Raw genomic sequence first — 13,725 nt, 5'->3', positions numbered from 1 at the left:
CTTACATATGTTTCTTTTACGCAGCGTAAGTATGATCTTGTTCGTGTCCTGCTTCAGGTCCCCAGTGTGCTGTTTATTGTACTGCTCATGGAGCTGTAGATGCCATTCCGAGGAATTGTGATAAAGGGTATGGATTTCTCTCAGTCCAGCCGATTGATAAAATGATTTGTTAAATATTTATTACATTTCAAACAACAAGAACAATCAGTATATCCTTGCTGACAAGCTTTAATGTGGCACAATTCATTTGCAAAACTGTTAATATATGAAATAACAGTTAACAGATAAGCTTCCCCCACGTTAACTGTAATATGAACACAGAGTTGAGTGGAGTGGTTGAACTGAGCTAAGGAGACACAGACAGATTATGTTTCCAATAGACAAAACAAGAGCATAACCTAGATGAATAGTGCCGTTATATCTGATTCTAGCTTTTGAACTCTTTTCTGCCATTATAATCAGAGGTTCAGGCTAGGGCTGCACAATATTTTGTTTTTTTAACTAGCGCAATATACACATTGCGAAACGCTTTTGTGTTAGTTGAAAGAAAATATCAGTAGAAAACTGCAAATTAAAATGTAACTAATTTTTTTTTAAGTGGTGCCTTTTATGTTCAATTCAATGTTCAATAAAAGTATGTTAGAAACGAAAGAAACGAGCAGTTTGTTGCATTTTAACAGAATACTGAAAGCAGCAGAACTGAGTACACTTTAATATCTGTTTATTTATCGCATGTAATATCGTTATCGTGATATTCAACAACGTTATCGCATATTTTCCTCATATTGAGCAGCCCTAGTTCAGGCACATTGTATGCACTGTAATACCCTGCCAATATTTTACATTACCACATCATCTTATATTATTGGCCACAATGTCCACCTTTCACTAGACGTTCCCATACAAAGTGCAAAGGTCTTTAACTCTGCTTCAAATACTGCCAACAAAAAAAGGGTATTCTGTAGAGAGCAACTGAAGCTGATACATTTTTCAAAGTAGGCACTACCAACAGGTAATCAGGAGAATGTATATATCCACTGAATGGGTCAGTCCTACGGATGGTGCCGTTTTCATTGACATACAGTATAAGATGATGGGCTCATCTTGTGTCTTTTCACACTGAGAGGCCTCATTCATAGCCAGCTGGATTTTTCCTCCTCAAATTTCTGTGGATCAATGAAAGGCTTGTCGATGGACTTGATCATCAGTTCGCCGCAGTACACGCATTCAGACGCAATGATGTCATCCATGTCTGATTTTATCTGCTCGCGGCTTGTGCCTGCATTGTCCTTTCCCAGGCTGGAAGTGTCTCCTTCGTCCTTGGGTGCCGGGCGGTGGCGTGACTTGGACGATTGCATGGTCGCGGCCAGCTTTTTCTGAAGCTCCTCCAGACGACTCTGCTTATAGACCGTCAGGTGAGGGGTCACCTCCTAGAAGGTAGAAGAAAAGAAAAAAGGGACACATGAGAATTATTACTACACAAACATAGTTACATCTTTAAAATGTATAATTTGAGGTAAGTTTCATACATGATACTAATGTGATTGTTAGTAAACTGAGAGAACATATTGACATTGAAAAAGCAGTATGGAAGCAGCCTTGGAGAGTTACCTGGAACAGGCAGTCATAGTGGAACATGTGTCCACATAGGAACAGATAGAAGGGCCTGTTGAGCAAAGGGAAGTCACAAGAAGCACACTTTTCTTGGGAATCCACTACGCCATATTTGTTCCTCATTTCCTGGATGTCTTCTCTGATGCGTTTGGCGCTCTCCGTGGCCTCCTCCATTTCCTGCTTCAGCTCCTCGATGTGCTGATTGTACTCCTCCAGGGAGCTGCAAATGGCCTCCTGAGAAACCAGAATGCACAGAGGATAAAGTACAAAGATTTGAAGAAATATACCATATTTTGTGTTTGTATGTTAACCATACATTGAGCATACTTTCATCCATTGTAGGTGACACCCAGGTTGACAATAAAATGGAGAAAAAACAAACAAAAAAAACAACTAGAAGCCGCACCTGAGGTGGCGCGCGCCAATGTGACGTAGATCTCGCTGGCGCGTGAGGATTTATAGCACGTGACCAGAGGTTGTGCACCACTTTATTTTTCTCAGCGGCGCACGACAAAGCGGAAACAGGAAGCCTGAACGAGCTTGAGGGCAACCGGATGCCAGGACTCTGAGTGACTGCAAGTCTCTCTGGTAAACTTACTGGGTTAAGATGAGTTCTTTTATGGCGAATGAAAGGCTTGATCCAACGAAGTAGGTCGTCGAATCAAATCGAAGCATTGACGACAATGCTGCTGCCAGTTCTGCCGTTGTTTACCTTTTTCTTCTTCTTCTAGTCCGTAGAAGTAGCAAAGTCGGTAGCCTTTCCTCATTAGCGCCACCTCTGATCAGGAGAAGACTGCAACTAGTGATGGGACCACCATGCGACTATAAACAGTTACGGCGCTCTCATGACGTCACATTTGCGCGCGCCAGCTCGGCTGCAGCTACTGAAAAAAGGCCTTTATTGTATTATTTATTTGATGATGTGTATTTCTTATTAATACTAAAAACGAGAAAGGAAATACTTTGTTGCAGACCTTAAAATGGTCAATGGTGACAAAGTCTGGGAAGAAGGGCAGGATGTCTTCGATCTTGAGCAGGTTGCAGCTGGACAGACAGTTCATGGCTTTCTTCACATCTTTTTCCTCCTGCACCACATGCCGGGCGATTTTCAGCCAAAGCTTTTTCCTCAGCTCCTCGTCATCTTCAGGCAGGTCCGCACATGACTTGGCCAAGTCTACATCTACCTACGGACCATAAATACAGTGCAAGTCAGTGGCATTTTGTCAAAGATTGATGATAACATTTTTTTGGACAATAATCTGGTGAAATATTTATACACAATTTCATTGATTCCACACAGTGGCTGCACAATTTAAATAATATGTTTTGGGTGGTGATGGGGCAGTGGATATGACACATGCCTTTGTTGTGAGACATCTGAGTTTGATTACCACTGCAATACATCAACCTGTGTGTCCCTGAGCAAGACAGTTAACCACTAGTTGTTCCAGAGGAGTGCAACCTCTGACATATACAGCAATTGTAAGTCGCTTTGGATAAAAGCGTTGGCTAAATGACATGTAATGTAATGTTTTGTGACTGAATAGTATTTATTTACATGCAGTGCTTACTTGTAAAGCAAGATCCACTGCCTCCTCATACAGTTCCATAATCCTATAAACCAGGACACAGGCGCGGAGGTAGCCATTTTCTGCACACAGCCTGAGGGCGTACTTCAAGTCATAGTGGATCTCTGAGGCGTGTGTACCTGCCTGCTCCAGATACCAGAGCAGAGAGTCCGGCTTGTACTTGGCATAGAGCGACAGCAGGTAATTATGGATGGCCTCCTCTGTCACTGTCAGCTCGTACACACAGAACTCCATGTAGCGGATGGTTTCACTGATCTGCTGGGTGCTGCCCATCTGGCTGTAGTTCATCAGAGCTGGGATGAGCTTCTTCGGGTCCAGCCGCTTGCCCATCTGAATCCACGCATCGACCACTTTTTTGGGAATGTGCTGCATGAGGACGGGAGAGAACTTGTAAAAAAGCTTTTCATCACAGTGCTTGGAAAGCACGTCCAGGGCAGCGCTGTAATCGTCATGTTGGCAGTAGTGGGATATGACTCTCTCATAGTCCTGCATGACGACTGAGAAGTAAACCATGTCTTCCACGTTGCCGTGGCTGGCCAGCAGGTCGTAGATGGTGCTGCGGTTGTTGAACAAACACTCCTTATGCTTGGCGCTGCTGAGGAATTGCCGAAACTCCTCACGGGTCTCCTGTAAGATGACGTTGTTACCATCGCTCTCCAGCTGGCCGAGCCGATTGAGGTAGAGCTCGGCTAGCCAGGTGACCAGCAAGGTGATCTGCGTTCTCTCACTCTGTTTCAAATTATTCAGTTTCTTCAGCAAAAACTCCTTTAGAGCTTCCTCTTGTTTGGCTTCAATGAACTTGAGTGCTATCTCTTCAAAGTAGTTCTGTGTCAGCGCATAGCACTTGGCACTCTCAATGTATCGCTTGTTCTGGAAGCAGTGCTCAGCCTCCTTGGCCAGCACCATGTCCATGCACTCTGGCCGGTCACGGCAGTACTCCTTGGCCAGGTCAAATTTAGTCATGCTCATGTACATCTGCCACACGTCCCTGGCCTCGCGCTGGATGTGGTACCGGAAAACTGCCCTCTCAGTGTAGATCCACACCAACCCACCAACTGGGTCCTTGATCATCTTCTTAAGGGCGCCAAATTTATCTGGGAACACATCCTCATATACCACCTGTCCATTCAGAGTGCAGATGGCCTTCACTCGGTCATGGAGCAGCAGCAGAAAGTGGAACTGTGTCAGCACAATGGAGATGGGCTTGTTGAGACTAAGGTCAATGTCCGGGGTGTAGTCCCATACCTGTTTCATTGCGAGGGAGAAAATACGGAGAAAGTACGTGACACATAAAGACAAAGAGAACAGAGGTAAATGTGGAGAGGGTAGAACTAAACATTATTGAGAGATGCATTACTTTGAGCTTCTAAAGAACAAGACATATTTAAAAGAAAAAACATTCTCATATACAAAGATATTTACCTGCACGTCACTCAACAGGGAATCAGGCCTGACATAGTCCAGCTGACCATAAAGAACTCCATTACCCATCATCCAGGCGAACGCCTTAGGGCAGGTTCGGAGCTTGGAGGTGTAGAAGGTGATCTCGCTGTAGCCCATGTTGGCTGGGAACTCCTGGAAACTGGGCAGCAGGTCCTGGTTCTGGCTGAAGATGGAGCTGAAGCCTTGCTGCTCTGACCCCTCAGCCACCTTACCCACAAACTGGAACAGGCGTTTGCGGGTGGTGGCGATGATGAAGTACTTGTTCTCCAGGCCCCGTTCCACTTCCAGGCAGCAGACTGGTGCAGGCTTCCCATCCTCGTCCACAGAGTGGACCTGTCTCAGGAAGAGAATATTATTGTGCAGTTGCATGCCAAGCAGAAGAAATAAAAGGTGTAGGTCAGTGTTTTATACAGTACCACTAAACATGGTGTGTATATATATATATATATATATATATATATATATATATACACAAAATAAAATAAATCACACACTAAACACTACAAATGGGGATGAGCACACATGCTCTGACCTGTCTGAAGTATTGATCTGGATTGGTGTTGAACAGGCTGCCTTCAGTGGCAGAGATCTCAGCCTCAAAGATAATGCCTTGACTGGTGCCAACCAGGATGGGTCCTGTGTTGGTCTCATTGCCCAGCAGCTTGTTCCAGCCCACGCTCTCGATGAGGTGGCCTCTCCAACGGGACAGACTGCGAACCTTCTGTGTGTTCCTGTTAAGGTACAGACACTCACTGGTGCTCAGGCAGATCAGCAGATGGGAGCCTGCAATGGGAAAATTTGGAGGAGGATACAGCTGCTGCTGTTAATAAGTCATAACCATGATACTGCCACAGTAATCGTATGCATTATATAGTAGCATATATTTTCAGGGCTTAAGTTTCTGCAGTCTCTCAGACATTTTATTTATGCAAATGTACTGGATAAGAATTAAAAAATGCCTAACAGCAATCAATATACAATAAAAAAAGGATTATGCACATCTTCAGATAACAATATGATAGAAGGCAGACTCAAAGAAAGTTATGTAAATGAGTTATCTAAGTAAAGCCTATGGGCAATGTTTTGAATAAGCATTGGGGTTTTTTTCTCACCGGTGGGGTCCAGGAATAGTCTGTGCACTTTACTTTCATCTTTCCTTCCCAGTTCAATCTGATTAGGCTGATCTGGCTTGGCCAAATCAATCCTGTACAGAACAGAACATGAAACATCAGTATCAGCATCTTGTATCAGTAATAACAACACTTTGAGAGGCTGCAATAAACAACAGCAAACAACATATAAGATAAGAAAATACAAATCACAGAGAAGAACAGCCATTAACTCAAACTAATCCAAGCCAAACCACACAAACACTAGTGACCATTAAAAGCGTTTTAAGTGCTTATGATAGTGTAATTTGCCTCAGCAGGGTGTCCTTTCCCAGACTCATGCATAGCTGATTGTTGCAGACAACAAGATGGTTTATCCTCTCAGGCGGTGTAAAATCGATCCTCTGCTTGTTGAATATCGGTTTCTCTTCCTCAAGTCTCACATTCACAAAACCTAACGTTAGAGAACAAGTACAGCGTAATGTCAGTGAAGGCACTGCGTCAACAACATGACTGCAATATTTAGGTGTGTTCTTTAGCATTCCTTAAAAAGTAATAATAACGTTATAGCATCCTTGAATAGCGACCTGGCTACCTGAATGTGTTATCCCGATGTTGGCTGTTGACAAGCGGCTGTGCTGCTGCGCACTTTGCCTGGTGTTCTGCGAGTCCTCGTACTCATCAAGAATTGAAGCCATGGTTCTATGATTATACAGTCCCACCTTATTCGACTACCTGTAAATGAATGCTCTACATATATAATGACTGGTGAAGAAACGATCCTAGGACGCCATGACTAAACAGCTAACGTTAGCTAGCTAAAACAACTTCTACCGGTTAAGGGCACACGAGCGTACTTCCTCTCTCCGCATGCGTCTAAATTCAGAAGCAAGATCTGGAGTATAATATCTTGCGCTGCAGTAAACGTGAATATATGAAATTTCAATCATTCATGCTATCATAACAGCTAGCTTAGCTTCCGACTACACAACACAGGGGTGGACACGGATAATCAGGTGACACACGGAATCATGTGATAACATTTGGTGTAGTCGTGTCCATTTTAGGCGCTAGGGGGCGCAGCCGCCGTTCGTCCAAACTTAGAGTGGTGAGTGGTTGATAGGTCCATGGGTTTGTTACCATGAAAATTTGATAGCATTAAAAAATAATTATAGGCTAAATAAACGCCTATGTGCCTTAGTTACCATACTTTTACACTTTATTTTTTGGTGCACCATAACGTTGTCAAATTGTATCATTGATTGTAAAGGATATGTAGGCTATCATTGCTTTTTATTTTATGCCTAAATAGTTTCCTATGTACAGGCTATAACAATAGATTTGCATCTATCTATCTATCTATCTATCTATCTATCTATCTATCTATCTATCTATCTATCTATGTAGCCTACATAGGCCTATTTCAATTCAATTCAACTCAAAGGAGCATAATTGGCAACATACATTTAGCCTACATTGCCATAGCAAGTGTGAAATAAAAACTAAACATGTAGCACAATAAGTACAGATCTACTAAAATAAAGAAATGTAGCCTATAAACAAAGCTGCAAAATTGTAATCAAATATAGGCGAAAATAGGTTGTAAGTTTACCATAAAAATACTAATAGAAAAAAAAATTATTTTACTCTTAAAAATATGTATACTAGCCCATACAGATAAGTAACGATAACGTAAGTTAAAAAAAAAGAGAGAAATAAATGTATTTAAAGGCATCTGTTCTGTATGTAGCCTGCTATGTCTATGTACAGCACATTGCAAATGATCAATACATGAATACACATATCTATCTATCTATCTATCTATCTATCTATCTATCTATCTATCTATCTATCTATCTTTCTTTCTTTCTTTCTTTTTTTCTTTCTTTTCTCGGTGGGTGTGTCTATGCAAATCACAACCTGTAGCACAAACTTCCCCTGAAAACGTCCGGCCCCACACATGTCGCCCGTCACTCAGAACAGGATAGGCAGGCTGGTGATATGTGACAGACTCTACCAAGCTGACTCTCAGTAGTCTCTCAGTCAGAGATCAGTAAGGAGGCGAGTCTGCATTCACAAGTTTTATGTGCGGCTCGACATGCCACCTCGAATGGATTACTTTTACCACGAATCCCGAGTCCCTTCCAATTGCGGGCTGACCCGGGAAGATGAGCTGGAGCCCGGGGTCATCAGCTGTATGCTGGTCGGAGACGGAGCCGTCGGGAAGACCAGCATGATTGTCAGCTACACCTCCAATGGATACCCGACAGAATACCAACAGACCGGCTTTGATGTCTTCTCTGGTTAGTGATTGTGGACTTTTATTTTATTTTTAAGAGTCACTAGTTTTATTAGGCTAAATGAAAATTAATTAAGAATGGCAATAATTTGCATGAATGCTGGTGTGTTTACTGACACATGCAACACTGTCATTTGAAAGGTTTAACTTAAAACTTGTAGCCTATATTTTACGTTTTAATGTGTGCATGTTATGTACTTTATGTGCAATTCTGATGTTTGAAATATTTTTCTTTCTTTTAAATATATAAAGTGAACTAAATTGATACTGACTGATTCATGTCACTGGTTTTAACAGGTCAGGTCCAAGTAGAAGGATCTCCAGTTAAAGTTCAGCTTCTAGACACTGCTGGACAGGTAAGACTATTAGTTGTTTTTTTTTCAATAAGGGACTGTTCGTTATTTATTTAAGGGGCCACCGGAGGAGTTTTGGGACCTTTAGCCAAAAAAGACATGACCCTCCCCTCACCAGTAAAGAATTTTCTATGACCCTCCACAATGATTTGAAAAAAAGGCATGACCCTCTCCCAACAATTTATCAATACGTTCTGTACTGGTTTGCGTTTGGCAAATACATACAGACTTCCATTGTTATTATTTTTTTACACCTATGATATACAACACTAAATCTCTGCATTCTGATCTGACGCATCCCACTCCTCTGTTATGGTGTGGTGGCCATTTCAGTAGATTTACTCACTAACATTGTTGTGGAAACAAAATAAGCATGGAAACTAAATGAACTACAATTCCTGCATTACTGCATTACTTCAAATACTAAGTTACTCCTCTAGTAAACTAGTATTCACATGAAATAAAACAATAAAATATTGAGACCATTCAACAAGGCACTCTGGGTAATATTCAACACGCAAACTGGTTGCTATGGACTCGTCACTAGGCTTTCTCCACTTCGACGTTTAAACAAAGCGGAATAAACGTATAAAAGTCCAAATCTACACAAAACCCGCAATCAATTAGTAAGCTGACATCAAATGTGGCATTTAGGAAACCTTTATTGCAACCTTGGCACGGTAAGATGTCCAGACATAGTGCAACAGTCATTTTCGTTTTTTGCGTCCTGCTGCTCCCATCGTCAGCCAGGTAATATTTTTACAGAATTATTCCACTCATTTTTTAAACAATGCAATTATCCATTTCAGCCACCAGGGGGGCAGCTCCCCCTGCCCCACATGTCTATGCCCTGCCCCACAGCAAACTCATGGGTCAGACCCATCTGGTAGCGAAGGAGGGCAGAGACTGAGAGAGCTACATGGAGCTACATGGAAAAATATGCACCAAACAAGCCACTTTGAAATTTTGCTGTTAACCCCCCCCTCTGGACTGAAAAATGTTGGATGACCCTCCCCTCAGCAAAGAATAAAAAGACACAACCCTCCCCTATTTTCCTCCGGTGGGCCATTCCATAAATACCAAACGGTCCCTAAGAAATGATGTAGACAAATGCTACTATGTTATTTTTATAGGGTATTTTTTTTAGTGTTTTTGTTTTAAGTCCCAAATTCTTATATATAACATAAACCCCCATTCTTAATATAATATACAGATTTTTTTTAATGGCATGAGAGATGAACTTTAAAGGTACACTTGCTTCATCCGATATGTGACTCAGTGACAGGGTTTCACCCTGAATGTTAATAGATCATCTTTTCCTGATACTTTAGTGAGTCATTCTCTTTCACTGATTCCTATTGTCTGCACATAGTTTGATTGATACTAACCTTTGCTTTCTGTCTTCATGATCCTTTCAGGAAGAGTTTGATGGATTTAGAGCTCTGTCCTATGCCCACACGGACGTCTTCCTCCTGTGCTTCAGCATGGTCAACCCCACCTCGTTTCACAACATCACCAAGAAGTGGGTTCCGGAGATCCGGGCTCATAATCCGTCCTCGCCCATCATTCTTGTTGGGACTCAGTCGGACCTCTTGCTGGACGTGAACGTTCTCATCAACCTGGACAGATCTAATGTCAAACCTATTCTTAGCTCCCGGGCCCGGAGCATGGCGGAGAAGATCAGGGCTACAGACTATGTAGAGTGTTCGTCACTCACGCAAAAGAACTTGAAGGAGGCGTTTGATGCGGCCATCTTTGCTGCCATTAAAAACAAAACCCGCAAGACTAAGAAGAGGAGGTTTTCTGACCGACGCACTAAAGCTTTCTCAAGGTGCAGCTGGAAGAAGTTCTTCTGCTTCATCTGAACTCATAAACAGACTGCTAACCCTGTGGGTTGTGGACTAAACTTTAATTTATTTTAATAATTTGCTTTTGTTGTCACAGTTCTGATCTGTGGCAGTTTAGCATCCTTCCCTGTATTAAGTATTTGGCTCATTTTACTCTGGGATGCCAAATGGTGCAGGTTGAAACAAAACAGCACAGTGAGCATTGGGAACTAACCCCTGTGGTGACAGCAGAGAGGATTCTGGGTCTTGTTTCACACTCCAGCAGACAGAGTGTTGTTTACATTAAATTCAAATGTTTGATTGTTACAGGGCGATAGAAAAAAAAATATATGTTGCATATTCAATAAAAGTGTGTGTATGCTTTAATGTGGATGCATCACTGGTGAGCCACTTGAGAGACGACGGGCAGTGTATTGAGAGTTTAAAGGAACATATCAACGTACAGTCACAGAGAGAAAGCATAGGCCGTCATGTAAATGTCGTGAATTTGCATGCTGAGCTTTGCTTCCAGCTGCAGCCTTTAATGTAGGCGAGAGAAAAACAGAAAGTGTCTGGGGCTGTGTTTAAGCTGATGGGCGTTAGCCACTTCTCTGTTGTATTCTTGCTGTCTGGCTACACCAGCCTATTTATATGCGGCAGCTGCAAGCTCAGATTGCAGCGCGAGGTGCCACATTCTTACCTGTGTGTGAAAGCTCCCCTGGCTGCTTTGGGCTGGTATTTTCTCACCTTTCAAGCTAATCGACTGAACATCGTATCGCCCCTGACATTTCTCTTTAATTGGAATTGTATCAGCCGATTTAACATCTATGGAAACACAGCAGGATGAGAGTTGTTGTCTTAATTCTCGGATTGGCACAGGAACTTTTTGAAAATTCTCTTGTCCGAGGTGAAAGGTTGCATGGGAGCGGTACCCTTTGACTTTTTGTCTCTGTCTCCCTTTAATCTGCATCTGAAAGCAAGCACTGCAGGAGTCTTGACTTCCACCCTGCGGATCCTCCCACCACCACCGTCAGCCTGGCTTTTTTAATTTTCCCCTCTTTGTTTACATGCTCAATACACTCCTTATCTCCTCAATAGCCTATAGTGTGTACAGAGTTAGAGGACTCTAAACAGCCTCTGCTTGAATGTAAGTGTTAGGTAATACACTTTTTAAACGTCTTGTGTCTGTGATGTATGTGCTAAAGAAAATCAGATTTAGATTTTGCACTCCAGTATAGCGATATCTGATGGATATACGAGTGACCAGAGCCAGGGATAGGCTTCACTATACTTCTTGTGGAAGTCAGCTTAATATATATGCTATTCTGTTTGTTAAAACAGTTCATTTGTCAAATGTATGTATATGAAATATTAGATAAGACATGGATTTTAAATGCATTAATATACTCCACATGTTTTGTTACATTTTGTATAATCTCGATTTACCATCTCCTTCTCTAACCTGTGTGTTTTTTAACACGTGGGAGTGATGTGATGCAAATAAACAAAGTGCAAATTATATCTTCTGTGTTATGTGTATTTTTAGAACAGCTTGCCTGCAATGTTAAAACCGTGCAATTCACAACCGATAACATATCAAGTCTGACAGGGACTGCTTTACATTCAGGGAAGAGTTTTAAATAAAAATGAAGCCCTAAAAAAGCAGGGAGCACTGTTCTCTCTGCAGGGAGCTTGAATAATCCTCATCAGCACTGAGGGTATTTTTCCTCAACCATCTATCGGTGCAGGGATATGTTAAGTAACCTCCAGCCTCCAGCTGTGCCTCGGCTCGACCAATTCTAATGCAAACCACATGACTGCTGATGGGGTTTGGCAGTGCCATGCTGTGACTGATGGCTATGTCTGATTTTGAAAGGCCATAGACACGAGAGAGTGTCAAATTCACTGATTCAGAAGAAACAATGGCAATGTGCTGGTTTATCACAACAATGGAGTGGGCACATTGTTTATGAAACATGTCAACATTATTGACATTTGTCTGAAAGGTGTGACTATGAAAACTTATGTTCTGCATTTAGCCTGAGTTAGAGAAAAATACACGAAAAGAGGACTCTTTGTACAGCAAACTGAAGTGAACGTGACAAAGAGAGATATAAAGAGGGGTTACAAAACACTTGTGGAGCTGTCATTTGTTCAGAGTAGGGTGGATGAGTCACAGATGAGCGAGGGGACAAAAAACACACACTCACCCCAATACATCAGCAGTCTGTTTTCCATTAGTCAGCATGCCGTCCATCATGCAGCCATGTGTCAGGGTTCTGTTTGAACGGCTGTTATCAATGGGTTAAAATGGGACATCCTTCGTCTCAGCCAAATGAGCTCATATGGAGGGGTCACTGAGAGGAGCCAATGTGTTGTCATCCGCCACCACTGCTGATGCAATTGGACCAATGAGGAACTTCTATTTGACCCTCAGGGACCAGTTGGTGCCGGCCATGGCAGTTTGGAAAGCTTGATCCAAGAGGGATATCAAATGTATATAGGGATTTAAAGCTACTCTAATCAATGTTTTAATATTAACAGTGGGTGGATCAAATTATGTTTAAAGTGAAAGGGGTCGCTCGTGGTGATGAACACACAACAAATTATCACTCCCTTTTTAGCATCTTTCAAGTCATAGTTTTTCATTTGTTTTTATAAGGCCCTGACTTACTTGTTATTGCTTACTCTTACCACTTGTATCTTTTGCATTGTTTCAGATGAAGTTGTTTTAGAAAAAAGGCTCTTAAAACCCAGCACCAAATGGCAGACAAAGCTAGAGATTAGCTGCTGAACATAGCCAAGCGTTTAACGGCTAAAGGCCCCAATAATCTAGCCTGGTCCTACCAGACTCTCGTACATTTCATTTTTACAGAGAGTCTGGCCTCTCTCCATTGACAAGTGTTAACTTCCTTGAAGGCGGGTACTCTGTTGAAGTTTAAAACTATTGGATTTGCCCAGAGCCACTCTGGATCTGCCATAACCAATCGCTAACGTTTGGTCGTGACGTATGTCATGCGCATGTGCAACAAGAGGGGAGACCGTCAACAACTATCGGCTTATATTTAGCATTAGCATCGCTAGCATTAGCCTTAGCCAACTCCTTCACCACTAGCGGAGCGAGCTGGAAAATCAAACTTTTCCCAAACCCCGTGGGGAAGAGGGCCACAACATCATGGCCACCAAAAAAACTCAGCAAAGATTGTTCTTGCTCGAGCTTTAACTTCTGGATATTCGGCAGCATTGCTGCCACAACAGACCGAATGGCTTGCATCTTTTTAATGCACGTCCTCAACGTCATCGTTCTCAGCCAGTCCCTCTGTTCGCTGATTGGACCTACAAATATTTGACCGGAGAAAACACAAGAATATACCGCAAACCCAGACGGAGTACAGAAGGGAAATGAAAATTGAGCGGAAGTAAGTAGGAGGGCGGAGCCAGGCTAACAATAATCCCACTTAGGAGTTTTTTTATGCATTCAAATAACTGCTA

General features: G+C 42.3%; 2 protein-coding genes across 2 annotated transcripts; one reads left to right on the top strand and one right to left on the bottom strand.

Moving 5' to 3' along the window:
• Positions 1-157: 157 nt before the first annotated feature.
• vps18 (VPS18 core subunit of CORVET and HOPS complexes) lies at positions 158-6,781 on the bottom strand. The gene is made up of 9 exons (XM_078274588.1): positions 6,351-6,781; positions 6,068-6,209; positions 5,759-5,850; positions 5,179-5,429; positions 4,626-4,979; positions 3,186-4,448; positions 2,589-2,798; positions 1,612-1,848; positions 158-1,430 (listed from the first exon to the last, which is right to left on the bottom strand). The coding sequence occupies exons 1-9, from the start codon at positions 6,451-6,453 to the stop codon at positions 1,134-1,136; spliced, it is 2,949 nt and encodes a 982-aa protein (XP_078130714.1). The 5' UTR covers positions 6,454-6,781; the 3' UTR covers positions 158-1,133.
• Positions 6,782-7,708: 927 nt separating this feature from the next.
• On the top strand, positions 7,709-11,752 carry rhov (ras homolog family member V). Its single transcript, XM_078274722.1, has 3 exons — positions 7,709-8,058; positions 8,352-8,410; positions 9,826-11,752. The coding sequence occupies exons 1-3, from the start codon at positions 7,854-7,856 to the stop codon at positions 10,270-10,272; spliced, it is 711 nt and encodes a 236-aa protein (XP_078130848.1). The 5' UTR covers positions 7,709-7,853; the 3' UTR covers positions 10,273-11,752.
• The last annotated feature ends 1,973 nt before the right edge of the window (positions 11,753-13,725 follow it).

This window comes from Sander vitreus, chromosome 18 (assembly GCF_031162955.1).
Source record: "Sander vitreus isolate 19-12246 chromosome 18, sanVit1, whole genome shotgun sequence".
NCBI classification, from domain to species: domain Eukaryota; kingdom Metazoa; phylum Chordata; class Actinopteri; order Perciformes; family Percidae; genus Sander; species Sander vitreus.
The sequence above is the reverse complement of the archived record's forward strand: the minus strand, read 5'-3'. Positions and strand labels throughout refer to the sequence as shown.